The following is a 19,010-nucleotide window of genomic DNA, read 5'->3' on the forward strand; positions in this document are numbered from 1 at the left end:
GTAAGAGCATGTCCATACTCGAGAAGCCTGAAGACAGGCCTTTAATTTCAACTGACATTAAAACGTTTTTTTAACTAACAGACAGGCAAGGAGGATTTCCCATCAGTCACTGAGCCTCTGGCATCCAGCGCACAGTTGTAGATGAGAATATAAAAAGATATATAAATAATAAACCGCCGCAGCCTCAAACAACGTGGGCCGTGTTGCTGCCAGTTGCATAACTCCGGCAGAACAGTCAGATCTCCCTCATTATTTCTCCCTGAGCTCTCAGTGGGTTAATTCCCCCGCGCTTGTCATCTCCTTCATTACGCCGAGCGCTCGAGAAGCAGCGGCCTTCGTCTCCTCCCCCTGGGGGCTGCAGGCAGGCTGGCACCGCCACCACAGTGCCCACGCCGCTGTGCGACTGAGGCAGGAAAGCAGGGGCAGACCCACCCACGTCTCTGTGTCAGGGTTCACGGCAGCAGCGGGGACAATTAGTACCCTGCAGTACGACATGGGTGCCAACTGAGTGGTTTAAATCAGCAAATCGTGTCTTGACTTCAAATGTAACTGGGCTACTGAGTGAATGTCAGTTACATAAGGTCATGTAGGATGCGTATATTTATATAAATCCTCCCGGATAAGTAGGGAAATCAAGCCAGAGGGGCAGCTGAGGGTCAGTCAGTGTGACTAAAGGCATCTGCTGTAACTGAGTGTACAGCCCCCCCCACAGCCTGTAATTTTCACCTCAGCCTCAGCTGTCCGTGTGGTGAAGTAAGGAGGCTTAATGGGAGTTTATTTTATCATACTGTGCTATTATTGCCTTGATGGCCTCACACATAACACACCAAGGACCTCGGCACAGTGAGCACACGCAGGCTGAAGTGTCAGCTCCTCTGATGCTACCTAACTCCACTCAGCTGTTTGGATTTTCTGCATGTGTGTGTGTATGTGTGTGTGTGAGTAGACACATGTTCAAGTTTATTGTGAAGCAGATGCTCTTTGGTGTAAATATTATTTTGGAAGCCGATCTGCTGTAATTATCATCACCCATCTTGGTGGGATTTTCTCTTGTGTGGAAACATGATAATCTGTTTTTGGATGAATGATGATAGTGCCAGATTAAGAGTCGTGATTGTTTGAACTAACTTTCATGGCAATCCATCCAATAGTTGTTAGAGATGTCCCATCGGTTATTTTGAGCACGTGCCCCGCCTGATCGTTTGTTTGCGCTCGTCATCACACAGGTGTCGTAAACAGGGACCACGATTTGTGGCAGATATTCAGGTTTTATTGTAAGGCTGCTACTCCATTAAGAAGAAACTGTTTTTTTCATGTTCAGCTTAAGCTGCCGGACCACTTTAAGTGGAATAAAAATTCTTGTTAATTTTTAGTGAGCAAGTTTTACTATAATGCTGTAATAAGCTAAATTAAAACCAGTTTTTATTTGTTGTGACTTGGAATGTAAAAGTTCAGCTATAACTCTACTTTGAATTGAAATTGTGATTATATTACCTATCTATAGTGTTGTGTACTTTTACGACAATGTGTACTTTTATTACAATGCTTGATTTGAGAGCAATTTCTGAAGACACATTTTAGTTTGTTTACTTTATCTTGTTGAAAAAACAAATGCTGCACTTAATGGATTAGAGAGCTATTTTTAAAGACATAGTTTACTTTCTTTACTTTATTTGATTGAAAAAACAAACGCTGCACCAAGTGAAACTGTGATAAGAGCCATATAAAATATTTTAGATTTGTTAACTTTGTTATTTTTGTAAAAAAAAAAAGATAAAAAAAAAACCTTAAGGAACTGTTTAGATGCAAACATTTTTTCTTGCATTGCAACTAAACTGTCAAGCACACACACTTTATTGATTTTAATGTCTTTAAAATAGTTTAAAAAAGTGTGCACTGTGTTGCTGGATTATTTACGTAAATACAAGTATTAGATCAGGACTCAGTATGTGCAGATACTAAATGACTCAGAATTGGATCGGGGACAAAAAAGACTTGATCGGGACATCCCTAATGATTGTTGGTATATTTCAGTTCCAAGCCAAAGTCTTGGCCAAATATTTGCAGGTTTCAGCTGCCCCATTTCCTTTGTTTTATGTAATTGTAATTTGAATATCTTTTGGTTTGGGACTTGTTATCAAACAGAACAGGCTCTTTGAAGATGACTCCTTGTGCTTTTGTGCATTTTTGTGCATTTAAAACAGTGAAGGAATAATTAAAAATGAGTGAATGTGGTATCAGTCACTGTTTAAACTACAAGATAAAAGTGTTTCCTTTCTGAGCATCATCCCATTTGGAGGTATATGCATTACTGCAGGGATTCCTTTCACTGTGTTATTTTGCTGACACAGTGCACAACAAGGAGTTCCCCTTTGCTGCTTGTCTGTTGCTGTTAGTGATAGCCAGGGACAGAAACAGCTTCTTCTTCAGGTGCTCACTCTGTGTCTCCGAGTGCAACTCAAGACTTTAGATCCTGGGCTCCAGGCTTATAGTGGATTACCTGTCAATGTCCGTGTGGAGAAAACTGTTTTTCATTTTGGCTGCAGCCGAATAAGCATTTTATCTCACATGGTGTTGTATAAGCCACAGCAACGTGTTCTCACTCCCATCTCGTCAAGGGCAGATGCTTGGTCAGTGGCCCTCTGCGTCTGATGCCAAAACTGTTATTTTTAGAAGGTTCGAGCAACTGAAGTAGTATAAAGGGTGAGAAAGTTTGCGTAGGAACTTGGTTTGGGTTAAGGGGTGGTACAAAACACAGGACTTTCAAGTAGGAGGAGTTCCTGAAACCAAAAGTCAACACTGAGTTATTTTAACTGCCTATCGACGTATGTTGCAACAAGTATATCATGTGACTTATGTGACATTATTTTAGCCTACTAATTTTAACCCAAACTATGATCGTTTTGTTGACTAAATCTAATAAAATAAACTAAATCTTATATAAAACCAGAAAAAAAAGAAACAAACAAAAAACTAAAGCTGGGCACACACTGTGTGATTTCATCCTGTTTTTAAAATGTCATTTTTAGGAATGCATGGTAATGTGTCTCCATCTGCTTTGTGGGCCATCATGATAAGAGTATGGATAATGTGATGTTAATTCCATTACAGAAGAGACTTGATTATCACTAAAATTGGGTGGGGAAAAAAGTGGATATATCTATCAGCATTGGTTATCGGCTAAATGATTTGTAATATATCGACATATGAGATATTGGCAAAAAATCAAATATTGTGTATCCCTAGTTGTTAAATTCCAACTCATGGAGTATTAAATTGTTATGTTTATGTGGCAAAAGATGTCAGATCAAGCTAAAATTTGGACAGACTCTAAAATGAGTCATGTGCTCAAAAATGGGGTCAGAGGGGTTAAAATCGTACATTGCATGCCCAGCTTATTGGAGGCTCAGTCGGAAGTACATTTTGTAAAGAGACTAAATAGATGTAACACATGGAAATTGCACATTTCTTGTGAAATGGAAGTTTATTTTTAAGAAGTACTATGTTTGTAGTAAGTGGAAACTGACAGGCCTTCCCTGACCGATAAATACCAGTACTAGTGGAGCCTGAAGCGTAATAATTTGACGCAAAGGGCCACTGATAAAGTATGTGTATTTGAAGAGTTGGGAGTAAGAATGTGTTTGGCCACAGACAGCTGGTTCCACTTTTAATGCAAACACGTCATGCTCAAAATCGAATCGAAGAAGAGATAGAAAATAAGCAGAAAAACCATGCCCACACTGCTTGAGGCAATGGCAGGAGTCATTTTTGGCTGTTGATGTCTCCTTGTCATGATGTCAAGTCATCCCTGTGTCAGGAAGGCTTGTTTTCCTGTCATACAGTAGCTTTGTATAGCAGAGACAGCGTGGAAATCCCTGTGGCTCCAGGCTGTTTTATTTTGGTGTATGTTAAGTACCCGGCTGTGCCATTTAAACCCGGCCTGTTTTCCATCTGAATTATTTAAGAAGCACCTTCACATGGACCGTTCTCACATCACCTTCATGCCCCCCAGGTACTGTACACTTTACCTGCCTGGCTGGACAACTAACTGCTGCTGGAGTGCAGTTTATCACACAGGCAATACCAATATCAGTATATTATGGAATATATAATTGTGCACACAGGGATTGTTAATGACATCTCAGGTCAAATCAAGTTCAATGTAGTTTCTCCAAACAAATACTCGTATTTTTCAACTTGGGCCATATAATTTCCCATGTTTCTGTCTAAGTGACTAATGGGGACAATATATTTTTAAAATGGTCAGGTATTGAGCGATAGGGCTGAAGCTCACAGCAGTGAAACTCGGGGCATGTTTGAACCCACAGTGGACATCCACTAAAATGCTTGTTTTTGCCACTAATAAGCAGATTGTTATCAAGTGTCTCACAACATTATAGAAAGGATCCCTGAAGAGATACACCTTTTTGTTATACAGTTAAGATCCTTTTTGTTTCAAAAACATCACAAAATCACTATCACCAAAGCGCAGTGCAGGTGGGGAAAAATGATAATGATAATTTTGGTTCCTTGAAAAGCCATGGAAAAGTTAAAATTTTAAAGATGTTTGGCAATCACAGAATAATAATCTGATCCTGTAGGTGGCAAAAACAAGCACTTTTAGGAGATGGAAATTGCGTGGTTACATAGCAGCTGCAGTGCTCTCGTTCAGTACTGGACCAGATTCAGAAATTGTTGTTCCCTTCAGTCACTTAGACACAAAAACATCAGCTATTAAAGTCCAAGTTGAAGCATGTCAAAGCTACCCTTTAATAGCCTATAAAGTTGTATTATTATCATTAGACGATCTGACTGTTTGTCATAGCAATATTGTTAAATCCCCAGATCACAGTAATTAATATGTTGAGCACACTGTTAATAACTTTAAAAAAAATGTCCACATCCATATAAAAATTAGACTCAAGTTGTAATAAACGTGAATTAACCTTTACATGTTTACCCTAGGGTCGCCTCCCCAGAAACATTTGACTCGAGGGTGATGAATACCCTGACATAAACCTTTGAGACTTTATCCAGCAGCTAAACTTAAACCCACTGTCGTATTTTAAAAGCGGCATGTTGTGTTTTCACTGCGTGCGTACTTTATGTGCTTTTAAAGCTACAGTAAAGGAGGCCACCTCAAAAGTCTTGAGCTAAGCCGGGGATCATATTCCCTCTCAGAGCTTGGCATTATTCCCCAGTGTGGGTCACGGGGTGATTATCTCTTCCTGTCAGGAATGCTGAGAATTTCCTGCGTTTTCTCCCTCTTCCGGCCTTGTTAGTGGTTGTGCCTGAACATGTGACAGAGAGCCTGGGCCCCGGCTGGCTCTGATTGACTAGCGAGAGCCTTCTATCCCTGTTACCTAACATTCAGCAGGAGCACTGACACAGGCACTGCCATAAAGGGACGTTTTTTACGGCTCTCACTTCAAGGGAATATGCTGATCGAATGAAGTGTATTCAGTGGGTAAATAATTCTGCACCTGCTCTGAGGAGGCTGCAGCTTTGGCCTCGTATCTCTCTCTCCTGGGAGCTTTTGTTGGATAAAACCACTTGCGTGCACCACCCTTTACTTAGATTTCAGTGAGGTGGATGCCTTATTAGCAGAACCGCAGACTGTCAGCTAATTCCTGCAGCGATTTAGTGTCTCATTTGACTGATTTCGCTTGTGTTTGCACAGGTCAAACCTCCTGTTTCCTTAATGGCAAATGTTGCACTTTAACCTTTTGCTGTTATTCTCAGAGCATTACTATGCAAGGCGAGCCGGCACCAGTCACATTCCTGAGCAAGGACATTGAAAGAAAAAAAGTTTGCGTCAGTCTGTGAAGTATGCTGTTTGTTGACCGCTTTACACGTGGCCCTTTGCCGAAGCATGTGAACATATGCTGCATGTGTGTGTGTTTGCTCGGTCTCCGGCAGCAGTCAGTTTTCAGCTATGTTGTTTGTGTCAAAGGGAGAAAGGAAAGCTCTGTTTGTGTAGGGTGGTGGTGCAGGAGGGGGTGGAGTAAGAATCAGACCCAAGTATAGGCTGTCTCGCCACAGTAACTCTCTCCACCCATTCTACGCCCTGTTCTCCCCGTCCGAGCTCCCCTCTCCTTTCTCTCTTCCTGCCCTCACACTCCCACCTGCTTTTTCGGGGCAGTTTCAGGGGCAGCGGACCAGGGCGGGAAAATGTAGACAGTCTCAAAATGGAGGAGCGAAGAATGACATCAAGTGTTTGAGGCCAACTTTTTTTTCAAATGAGGGAGGACTTGGGGTCCCTCCAAACTGGAAATGTACAGTCAAATCACTCAAATTACAGCTACAAGATAGTGGATTTGAGTGAGTTGTTGAGGTGTTTCCAACCCCAATGCAATGGAGGGGAATGTATTTTTGTTTGTTGGGTTCACAGAAGTAAAATTGGCCTTTCAAAAATGAAGTTAAATGATCTAAGGCTTAAAATGCTATAGTTGTTATTCTTTAAAGGTCGTGCCACAATATGAAGTTCAGCATATGTGTTTAATTTGACCACATTAATGAGACTTCCTCAGCTGTGCGTGATTGGCGACCTTGCTGTCATGGGGGTTAATGCTTTCAGTGTGTGTTTTAATCTGATGAAACCATTAATGCGTTCTCTGTGTATAACAGTAAACATTCAAGTTTACTTTTAAATCCCCAGACAGAGAGACATATAGAGTGTATACTTCTCGTCTGTACTTTTATCAGCAGTGAGTCTGGAAGGGCAGAACATCTCCTTCAATCACCACGCAGGTTATAGTAACACAGCATGCTGCCTTCCTGTTCCAGCTGTATAGCTGTATTTATTTACCCAAGTGTTGCTTCTCGGGAACATCTATCAGAGTAGAGGGAAGAGCCACGGCGAGCTTTAGAGTACAAAGACGGGAGAGAACAAAGAAGACAAACTGCCCGCAGCCTGTCAGATCCAGTCGGAGCTACCCAAGGATAGTTCCAGGCGTCAATCTGAAGGCTCTCAGAATACGAGCAGGCTGCAAACAGCCTCAGCATGCATGGCTAACTGGGCTGCCTGTGTCACACGGCTGTATGAACACGTTAACAAGACGGCGGCAAACAGGGACGCTGTGTGATGGCCGCTCCGAGGCACCAAAATGATGATTCCAGCTAAAGTCAGCCCGTGGACACTTCAAAGTCCTGAACAGATTTGGGATTCCCATGCCGAGAAATTACCTCTGAAGCAATTAAACTGGCAGAAATTCCACTTCAGGAACACCTCGGGATAATTGCGCTGTCAGATTTTAGCCTTTTTTTGCTGGAGCTGCCCAAATTTCTATTTTTATCCACTTGTCCTCACCGACAGAAAATATAAAAATCATAATCCGTGATAGAACATTTATAGAGGCCTGCAGACCGTTGGAGCCGGCTTGTTTCTCCTCTGTCAGAGTGAAAGTAGGCCATGGGCTTCAGAGACAGTGAAGGAGGAATGATGTAAGCAGAGACCTATATGTGTATGTTGTTTTCCGCCTGGAGCTTTGCAACACTCTGATCAACTGATCAACCCCTCTTCCCAAGCATATGAATTTAGTTCTCAGTTAAGTTTTTGTCAAATATAGCCAAATAAATTTTAAATATATACCTATGTGGTATATAAGCTGTGTTAAAATGATTGAGAAAGTATAGCACACACACTCACGCACATATATACAAAAAAAACAACATCAGTAGCTAAATAAATAAAATAGTAAATAAAAAGGAAAGTGAAAAATAATAATACATATTTTTATTTTATATACACATTACATTGGGGTTACTATTTGACAGACTCCGTTACAAGTCCTTCATCACATAATGTAAATTGCATTTACTTTGAGTGCATTAAAGTTAAATGAGTTTTATTGCGGAGGTTGTAATTATGCTTCCCCAGTGACGTCCAACATAAAACATAAATCCTTGCCCCTAAGATATCATATAAATGGGCCCCAGATACTTTGAAACCATTGTTGTTTATCTTAAATAGTGTATGTGATTTTCCTTTTTTCCGAAGGAATACACACAGTCATTTCCTCAAGCCAACACCCAGTGCTTGATCATTGGGTGCATTTCCATGTTAATGCTGTAGATCTTTTGGCTTGTAGAAGGCAGCCGTCTATAAAAATTTGCTAGCTGCTGATTTTCAGTCTTAACTGGACAATTGGAGTCTCTTGAATGTAAAAAGTATATTTTCTTTCATTTACTGTAATATTTTTAGCCTCTTTCTCCCACATATATGATATTAATCCGTCTGTCTCACTCTTTCCTTCTTTCTTGATGTTAATTAACTGGACTACCTTCCCAGAGGGCACTCTGACGATGGCTATTTTTGTCCCAGTACTCCCTCGCTGTGCTGTACAACATACATCTCAGACCCCTTTTGTCACGATAATGAGATGATGCATGTGAAACGCAGTCTGTCTGCAACTCTGAGCATCACTTCTGTCTTTTTTTTTCATGCAGAGGATGCTTTTCACTAGCATAAAGGCTTTTAAACACACTGTATACTCTTAAGAGGTGACACTGCTGGGAAATGGCACTAAAACAGCACTTGATTCAAAGTCAAGAGAGGCACTTTTGTGTCTCACATAGTGTTATTTGTTGGTGTAAACACATTAAAACCAGTAATGTACTTAAGTGCTCTTTATAATTTACTTGAGTTGTGTATGTCCATTTAAACTTCGCTAAATTTCATTCAATTTTCAATATTTTGAATTTAAATAACATAGCATGTTAATAATGTATTAAGTATATATGATATATTTCACCGTATTCACTTCGCAGCTGCTGAAACATATTCTTTTGTCCGCACAATGGTAAAAGAATACATTTTGTAACTTTGTAAGATTTCTATTAAAGTATCAAACAGTAGGCTACATAAAAGTATATAACCCCCAAAAAGGTTATTTTTCCTCTTTGAGTACATTTACTTTTGTTACTTTGCCTGTATGATTACAGTATAGTGTGAAGGATTTGGGCTCATCTTTTTGTAGAAATGTAATATAATTATCATGTTTTCTTTAGTTTATAATCACCTGTCAATAAGAATTGTTGTGTTTTCAGTATCAGAGTGAGCTAAGCATATTTATATATAGAGAAGGTCCTCTTGAGTCTGCCATGTTGTTTCTACAGTAGCCCAGAATGGACAAATCAAACACTCACTCTCGATAGGGCAATTTGTGTTTTCAAAATAGTCACCATACTTTTCCTGTGTGAAGAAGTTTCAACTCTGCAACCTCACCACTAGATGCCACTAAATCCTACACACTGGACCTTTAAATACAAAGCTGTGGACAAGAGACAATCAGACTTTATTTGTATAGCACTTTTCATACAAACAGACTGTAACACAAAGTGCTTCACACAATAAACCAGAAAACAGTTCAGTAAATAAATGATGACATACATTCATTATTGCACTGGCCACTGCAAGCTCTCTCTGTCATCTCTGGATGGCTTTAACATGCTTATCTATGTACACAAGGCTGTTATCACAACTCCTCCAAGAGGACATACTGTAGCTGTAGAAGCCTGTTAGTTGTTCAAAACTCTATTTCCATTTCAATTATGTTGTCTCGTTACACCCTCCTCTGCAGCGCCAACTGACTGGAAAATTAGCGGCATCTACTGCTTATTTCAAAAAACCAACTCACAATATGCACACAGTAGATGGAAAACCACATATATTTGCATTTACTTTTGCTGATTTTCTGAAAAATTGGTTATTGGCACCAAATTTGGATGGTCAAATCCATAGTGCTCCATAGTTTTAACTTGGAGATACATATTTTAAATGTGATGACATGACATCACATTTAAAATATGTTTTATCACTCTTTTTTTTTGGATTTTGGAAAGTTGGTCATATTTCTCAATATTCTTGGACTTTCTTGGACCATGGGGAATAACATGTATAAATTTTGAAAATGTGTTTCTTTCCCCTTTAATGCAGGACTTTTACAGTGTGGTGTTTCTGGTATACGTCCTCCGTCACTGGCTGGCATATTCAAATAACCTCTCTCTTTCTGTCATTATCTCCTCCAGTCTCCCAGTCCAACAGCAGCCTAAAGAAGCATCGCAGCCGGAGCATTTTCAGCCCCTTTTTCTGCTGCTTCCGCAACTACAATGACTACCACGTGGAGCCACCAGCCGCCAACAACAAGACACTTTCTCTGCCCCCGCCGCCAGAGGAGAATGGCAGTCCTCCCAAGGTGAAGCTCATTTTTCTCTCTCATCTTTTATGGCCAGCGTCCAAATTACCTTCCTTTTGCATACGCAGAAAGAAAACCTTGTGGGAATTAGCCGATGTTTGACAACAGGAATCCTAGTTTGACTCGAGAGATCCAGTAACAAGTAACATTTGTTTGGTTTTGTTACAGGGAGCTTGTTAGGGTTTGCCTTTTCCTGCAGAGTGCAGAGGCTGAGGCGCTGTGCAGCCTTGCTGAGCTCCCTCCACAAATTTTTCCAGCTGCTTCAAACCCGCTGAACCCAGAGGTTGTTTACCATCCACTGCTTGAAAATACGGGCTCGCTTCCCATCTCGCATTCTTCGATATCTGCCTACGCACACAACCGCGCACACAAAATAACACACAAGGCGCGGAGAGGAGCTCAAAAGAAACACACACTCACTCGCTCATGACAACACATGTACGCACACACGCACACACGCTGCTTTAATCTCCATAAAGTGGGCCCTGTGTGTGTCCGGTGTGATGGATTGCCTGGCACCCACGCCTCCCCCTCTCCTCACACACACTCTGGCCAGTGTAGTGAGGATGTGTGAAGCGAACGTTCTGGCCGCGGGAAAAGGCGCCAAACCCCCCGAGCTCCTCCGCAAACACGGCGTTCAGCTGCCAAGGCAGGTACACCGGGCTATAAATGGAGCAAAGTCATATCGCATTTCCACTCCTGTTTACCTGTAAATGTCTCTCATTCAGGGGAGGAATGTGTGGCCCTGTACAGACACTATACATGTGGTCAGCGCTGACCCGCTCCGGACCTCCTCCTCAACAAATGAGTTCCCATTAATTTAGAGTGAACCTAGCGAACCTCGCCATAAAAAGCCTTGTTATAGAGCGGGGCTGATTTTGGAGTCCCTCCCAGCAGTGTACTGTTGCTGAATTTCTGGCCAGCCGTGTTTGTTACTATGGCAGCTCTGTTTGTTTTTCAGCAAGTTGTTCTCACTTTCTATCACAGCCTGTACTATACGTCCCCTCTCTCTTTTCCGCCCTGCACATTTCTTGATTGCAATATAGATGTTGTCGATTTCCTCCTGGCAAAGATTTTTTGCTTCTTTTTTTTTCTGTTTTACAGTCCTGTCTCTCTCAATCTCTTTCTCCTTTTCTCTTTCTCTTTCTCTTCTGTTTACTTTCTCCAGTGTGACCAGGTCCAGGTCATCCCCATCCCCAGTGTATGTATTATTATCTTTCATTTTTCTTCATCTCACTCCATCGCTGCAACCTCTTGCCTCTGATGTGCTGTGCTTCATCTTTCTAGTTGCATGTGGATGTGAACACAAAGGTGATGTTTTAATTCTGATTCTGATAATCATATCTTTTAAGGCCTGGGCTGCGTCCCCACCTCTGGAAGTCCATTTATTATCATGTGATCTATTTCTGTCCCAGTTCCTCTGATCACTGGAGAGGCACGTGATTGATTTTCTTATGAGGTCAAATTCATTGAATCTTAGGTTAGACCTTTAGAGCTTCGATCAACAGATGGATGACTCGCCCTTAAAACTCTTGATTCAGTTTGTCTGTATTGAACAAAATTATGATGTGATTATGCACTCAGTGAACTCCTGTCCGTCCATTAGCAGCAGGGCTTGGTTTTAACGATTTGTACTTCGTCAGACTTGATGTGTTTGTGCTGAAGCGGCAATTCATTTAGCTATTTTGGACTCTACGACGTGCCTGTGGTTTACTGTAATTTAGGATATTCACACTCACAGCATCCCACATCACAGCCAAGATTTAAACTACACCATCCAGCAGGCTCCTCCCTTCAATGGCAGGAAGTGCATGTGGCGATAAGGTCTGCTCTTTGGGTCCCCGGCCTGGTACAAGGAGAGGTGATTTAAATAACTTGAGCTGACCTGGACAGGTTGACGTCTGCATCTACGTCTTCAGTGTGATGTAGTTTTAAAAGCAACATCAGGACGTAGACAAATATGACTTCTTTGTAACTTGTATTTAAGTTGTTACTGCAAAAAATGCCAAAAAGCACCAATGGAACCTTTTTATAAAATGTCAAAACCAAAATTTCATGATAAATATATAAGGCAAGACAAGATTATTTATACTGAAAAGAAATTTAAACACAACCGTTGGTTTTGTTCTCATTTTTCACAGGTTTAAGTTAAAGATCTAAGACTTTTTTTGTAATTAATAGATATATTTCTTCATATTTTGGATGTGAGTTTGTTCAGACTTGAAACTCCCAGAAAACTGTCGGTTTTCTGGGAGTTTCTTCTACATATGTGGTGCATAAAAACTAAATTCTCCATGTTTAGATTAGCCTTTGGGGACACAAAGCAGACCTGTCCCAGAAGACCTGAGAGCTCTGCATGGTTTATAGTGTAGCAGAAGGTCAGAAATGTATTTTAGCCTTAAATGTTTCGCTGCTTTATAAACCAACAGTATTTTGAAATCGACTCTTTGACGGACAAGAAGCCAGTATGAACACTTCAGAGGTGGAGTGATGTGATCCACTTTCTTGGTCTCACTGAGGACTCAAACAGCAGCGTTCTGAATCAGCTTTATGATTGACTGCTGTAGAGACCTATAAAGACACCATTACAGTAGTGGAGTCTACTGAAAATAAACGCAAAGACACGTTTCATAAAAACACACAGGCATAAAAAGCATCAGGTTGAGATAGTGCCCCCTGGTTGTGGTGTCAAGAGAAGGGTGTCTGTATCCCATTGCAGCTCCAGTGGTGAAAATGTCAAGGTCGCGGTCAAAGAGTCCTTTCTTTGCTCAGTCTGCATGTGTAAATCACATTCATCACGACCTGACAGGATGTCATTCAGTGTCCTTGCTCACAGGGAATTCTTCCCATGCGACATCAGCATGCACTCCCGCGATAAGACATGATAAATACAGTCAGTCTGGCCTAAACACACATGAAAACACAGATACATGCAGGAAATGGCTGGCATACTGAGCAGCAGTGTGTGTGGAAGATTGACAGAGTCCTTGTTTCTCACCTCTATAATATGGATTTATGAGCGTATGTGTGTGCATGAATGCATGGATGTGTGTGCGCGCGTGTGTGTGTGCCCCCTATGGCCGAACCATCTGCCCCGTGCCTGTCTGTAACCCCGGGCCTGCTTGGCAGAGGACACAAGTGTTTCTCCTTTTCCCCCCTGACCCTGAAGGCAGCACAGTCACAGAGCTCAGTCAACATGAGGTAATACAGAGATTATCAGCGGGGACTCAAACCGCACACACAGACTCACATACAGGCAAATTAGTTAGACTATAGTAACAAATAGATGATGTCATTACCAAAGAAAAACATTCAACTTCCACCTTCTCATATATGAGGATCTGCTGTTTTCCTCTGTAATTTTAAGCTGGACTTGTTTAGGTTTTCAGCTGTTGGTTGAATTACAGAAGCAACTTGAATGTATCACCTTTGGGTCTGATATTTGTGATGAAACCTTTTATGCCTCTGCTTCGGCAATAACCGTGGCCAGTGGCATAATTTTTGTATGTTTGTCCTATTGTCATGCAAGAGATCCTGATCAGGTATTGGCATATTTCATATAGTAATGTCATTAACCCTTTGAAACATCACTTTTCTTTTGCTGCTTTCAGATGTGGTACACAAGTATTTCAGTCTTTGAACTCTGAGCAAATTTCTGTCAAAAACATGGGAAAAGATAATGAGCAACTTGATAAGAAATGGTCCACAAATTGCAGAAATTGGTAAATTTACTGTTTTTAAAGAGCTAGGGAAAATGTTAAGGAAAAAAGACAGGGAAGAGAATATTTTTATAATAATGATAATTACATATTTAAAATTAACACTTTTCTGTGTCATTTCCTTGTGTTTTTTGTTTTGTCTTGTTTTTATTTTCTTTTTCCACATTTTATTTTATTTAATTTATTTATTACTATTTTTCAGGTAACTTTCTTGTACTTTTTACTAATTTCTTACAACATTTTGTGTCATTTCCTCTTTCTTTTACTCATTTCCTTCTTCCCATGTTTTTGTGTTAGGGTTATTTAGAGCCAATCTGCTCAGGTTTTAAAGGGTTAAAAAATAGTTTTCTAAGATTGTTTGATTTTTTTTAATTTGGCGTGTCCTATCTGTGAAGCACTAAAATATATGTTTCCTCACAAAATGTTATATTAAGTGATTCCAGTATATTTTAGTATCAATTTAAGCATATGTTGATTTTTTTTGGTCACTGTAATTGTGACATGAAAGTGTCATATTGCTTCATGATTATTACAACGACAAATATTCTGGATAAGTATCAAGAGGCTAAGCGACACCTTCCTGCAAGTCACTTATGCTGTTAAGTGTTTCTTAAGTGTCGACCCAAAGTGGCCGAGTTATCATCTCCAACACTCTGACTGAGCCATCATCACACCCTCAGTATGATTGTGTGTGTGTGTGTGTGTGTGTGTGTGTGTGTGTGTGTGTGTGTGTGTGTGTGTGTGAGAGAGTGTGTTTTTCAGCCTGCTCCCTCAAATGAACCTCTGTATATATTGTAACGGGTGTGTGTTGTCTCTGCAGCCTCCGGCCAAGTTCCTCCTGCCTGAGGTCAGTATCGCTGACTACGGCAAGAACTGTGTGGTGATTGACCTGGACGAAACCCTCGTACACAGCTCCTTCAAGGTATTTTACCACGCACAAATGCACAAGTACACATTTAAATATACAGTCAGTCATGGTTTCATTTGTGTCATGCTGTTATTCAACAGCCTGGGAGGGATAATAGGATTATACAGAAATAAATCCTGAAGATGCCATTCTTTGCTGTGAATATGGGAACGATGGCATGATGACGATTAGCATGAGGTGCCACTGAGCAAGTACATATAATCGCAGGAAAATATGTCCGTTAGGGTATTATGGTTTTTATGCACCAGTTAGAACAGGAGAAGACAAAAAGGAGGCCTAAAACTGTGACTGTAACAAGGTGTTGGCATGGCAACCAGTGCATCCTCGGTAGCTGTGCATCATGCAATTCATCAGCCTGGTTGTTTGGCAGGAGTACCACATTATCATCTACATAATGAAACAGTTATTTTTGCTTGTTAGACCCTTGCAATCAAGTTGGACATCAAGTTTATTACATTGTGTGACTGTCAGACTGTTTTGAAGCAAAAGAGATAACCCATTTTTAAGGTTGTAATATTGTTGCATTTTTTTGTTGTTGTTTTTTAGCTGACGGTCTGCAGCCATGCTCTGTGAAACTGTGCTTACTTACAGCTGTGCTTTAAGGAATCTTATTGTTCGCACTTTAACTTGAGCGCAGTCAATAAGAGGCGATTACATGGTGGATGCCATCCCCCTTTTTCAGCAAAGTTACCAAAATGCATCCCCTCTGATAATCTCCCATCCCTCTCCAGACTCACGTTTATTTATTTATTTGTATTGAGCTTTTAAAGGTACTCAAAGGCATTTAACACAGCAATAACAGAAACAGTAAAAGCAACAAGAGTATAAAAACAACTTGTGCAAATTAATGTTTGCTTGTCTGTTTTTACGGCACCGCTGCTTCATTTAACAGTGTAATGTACCGTCGAGAACTGAAGGTCATGATTCTAATTCAAGCCAAAACAGCACATACTGTAAATTTTGCTGTATTTGCCTTAGCCTTCCAATAATGCACCATAATGTCCTATCAGACTGTACAAAATGATTGGGTTTATCGCGTTGGTTTTAAAATAAACTGACAACTAAAGCAGCTATTTTCAGCCATTCAGGGAGGCTTTATGATATGACAAAGGCCTCCTGTGTCTCACCATCAAAGGTTTCCCTCTGCTGACACACCTGGCACACCTAGTGACCCACTTCAGCTCAGCGCTGCCTCGGCCCCAGCTGATCTTGTTACGCCTGTGTGTGCTGTATTCGTGCCTGAGTGTCTTTTGTCTTTAGCATGGGAAAACCAGGGAGGTGTGCAACAAAATAGCTCAAGGTGAAGCTGAAGAAATCTTTTGTGTTTTGCTCTAGTTTTACGCGGCGGACAAAGGAAACCATTTGTTCATTAAAATACGTGCAGAGAAAACAACTTGTGCATTTTCATATGACTGGTAGTTAATTCCTCGTTTGCTGTGGAAAGTCAAAGGGAAAGAAAAATGTACACACACTGTGCCGGACCCACCCAGTACAGTCACAAGCCAGCAGAAACGGGGCCACACACACGTACGCGCTCACCCACACACAAGGGTGTGTCCAGTACAGTGTACGGTTCCCTTGAATGACTGCGGGATGAATTTCGCAGAAATCCTCAGTCTGTTCTAATAGTCTGGAGGATTTTATTTTCCTCCCCTGACAAAACAAGTCAGAATCTCACTCAGGAACTCCGTATTTTTTTTTTCTCCTCCTTTTGATGGAACTCAGTTGTGCACCGTATACTCAGTCCGTCAAAAGGCATTTAGCTCAGAGATCAGTATGCAGTATGAAATGGATTCAGGCAATGCAATAAATGAGAATCAGTTTGGAGAGGAAGAGAGGGAAACAGAATGCGACACACACGAGCGTTTTCGGTTCCGTTCAGTAGCCTGCAGGATTTCCTGTGGATATTATTTTTCTAGAAGTGAAGTAATTTTGGATCAACATGTTAAGCACTTTAATTTTAAAGCATACAAGTCGCCATTAGAATTAGAAAATTAGTCCAGAACTGACAGGGGACGGTTCTCATACTGCACAGATGGACATAGACTAAAAAAAGAACCGTTACATAACACATCACATACTGTCTGCTTTATCCTGCATCTTATGGATGAAAAGATAATTCCTGGATCTGCTCCAGGATTAGATCCAGTGTGTGTTTTCTGTGTGAAAATGTCTGACCGGATATGCTGTATATGATATTAATTGTAAAGCTTATTTATATAACGCTTATGGAAACCAATGTTATAAAATTCCTTACAGAAAAAAAAGATAAGATGAAAGACTGAAATAAAAAATGATTCCAAAAAATGTAGACATTAAAAACCAACCAAAACAATCCGCAATAATCTGCTGCTATAACAGCCTCCACTTCGCTGCAAAGGTTGTCCTTAAGATTTTGGGACTCTGCTGCATGGATTTGATCCCATTCAGCCACGAGAGCATAAGTGAGGTCAGGCACCGATGTGGGCGATAAGGCTCACAGTCGGCGTTCCACTTCATCTTAAATGTGTTGGATGGTGTTGAGGTCAGGCTCAGTCAAGTTCTTCCACACCAAAGAGAAATAGAAGATTTACTGTAACTGAAATAAGCCCTCTTAACCCTGCGAGGTGGCAGCCAGTTTAAAGCCAAGTCAGACATCTGTAGATTTTAGGGGGGATGTAGGTGTCACGTTCTCCTCAATATTTAGAACCCCTGCAATTAAGTGTTTGACTCCTAAGCTGTAAAACTTAAAACAATTAAATGACCAGTCAGTGAAAACTAGTATTGAAGAGCATTTTTTAAAAAATGATCTGGTGAGACTGAGCTCCTCATGCAGGTCATTTAGGATATCTGATGTTTGGACAAGCCTGATATAATGGGACATGTTAAAAGGCAGTTTTGAACAATAATACCACATGATTTATGTATGTATGTAAAGAAAACTCTGGACAGCAGCCAGACTGCACTCATCAGTTGAAACAACCCAGAAGTCGTTGCCTCCGTTAAGTCTGTTGAGGTCAACGCCGGTTCACCAGAGACCCATAAAACAAACACTGTCCGTTCTCCCCATTTACTTCACCCCTCTCCCTCCATCTCTCTCACACATACATCCTCCTCCATTTCCCATATCTCTTGCCGTCTCCGATCCGGGCCCATTACGGAGCGGCGCGATGAGCAGCTGCTGTGTGTTCAGTCATCAGATGATGGAGTGATTCAGCAGAAGAGCAATAGGCAGAGGCCAAGTCTGTCTCTGCATCCCTTCCTCCATCTGTGTCTTTCTCTCTCTTAATCTTTTCTCTTTGTGAAAGTTGGACTGATGCCTGTCACTAGTTTGACTCATTACTGGGTCTGTTTTTAGACAAATCCAGGCTGCAGTCTTTACATTCTCTGGTGTAAACATTAACCAGAGCTGAATACATTTCAGGACTGATCCATAGAGGCGCTCACATCTGTCTGTCATCTGTCTAGGATCTGGATCTTTGATTGTGCATTGACTCACTGTTGCATCACATAGAGAAACCAAACATCTCCGGTACAATAGGCCTATTGTTCCACTGTCACCACCATAATGGTCACATTAGACAGATTAAACAGGTGACAAGTGGAAGGTCAAAGTGCTGTGTTTGTACACAGCAAACACCCCCTCTGCTGGGTGGCACACGACTGTACCTGCTAACTGTAGTACTGAAGTATTGAATTTACACATACAGCACAATCATTAGAGATTATAGCAGGTTTATATTCAAGCTAGTTTATAGTTTATTTAAAAAGTCTACCCTAAAAAGTACAAAATCATTTAATAACACAGTGATGTTTTATACACAGCCATAAGGATATTTTAATGTGTTAATTAATGTATGTTTATTATCATATTTTATACCATCACAACTGTGTTATACTAAATTGTATTTACCTGTTTATACAACAGCCTCCACTTGTTTAGGTCCACAGTAGGAGTTATATTTGCTTTCAACTACATTAGTGTGATATAAAGCATTTATTAAATGTTTTTCTTCTGCCTATAAATACTAAATGAGGGGGACTTATACCGCATTCACATGCTTTTGTCGTTCGTCCGATTTTCAGTTTTCAGAGTTCATGAGGTTTAGGTTGTAATGTGGAAACAACATTAAAGCTATACAGTTGATGTGTTGTATGTTTTTGCTCAGAGAATTTAAACATGTTAAA

At 40.7% G+C, this 19,010-nt stretch overlaps 1 protein-coding gene across 2 annotated transcripts in view; it reads left to right on the forward strand.

Annotated features, from left to right (window-relative positions):
- The window catches only part of ctdspla (CTD (carboxy-terminal domain, RNA polymerase II, polypeptide A) small phosphatase-like a), a 35,870-nt gene that overhangs the window by 10,903 nt on the left and 5,957 nt on the right, over window positions 1–19,010 (forward strand). The window contains exons 2-4 of one of the 2 annotated variants that reach the window (XM_042510475.2): window positions 10,030–10,196; window positions 11,365–11,397; window positions 14,736–14,837. In XM_042510475.2, the coding sequence (XP_042366409.1) occupies window positions 10,030–10,196; window positions 11,365–11,397; window positions 14,736–14,837 (302 nt within the window). The remainder of the gene's footprint in view (window positions 1–10,029; window positions 10,197–11,364; window positions 11,398–14,735; window positions 14,838–19,010) is intronic. The other variant, XM_042510476.2, reaches the window with a different exon arrangement.

Source organism: Plectropomus leopardus, chromosome 21 (genome assembly GCF_026936395.1).
Source record: "Plectropomus leopardus strain MGB_pleo_1.0 chromosome 21, ASM2693639v1, whole genome shotgun sequence".
In the NCBI taxonomy this organism is placed as follows: domain Eukaryota; kingdom Metazoa; phylum Chordata; class Actinopteri; order Perciformes; family Serranidae; genus Plectropomus; species Plectropomus leopardus.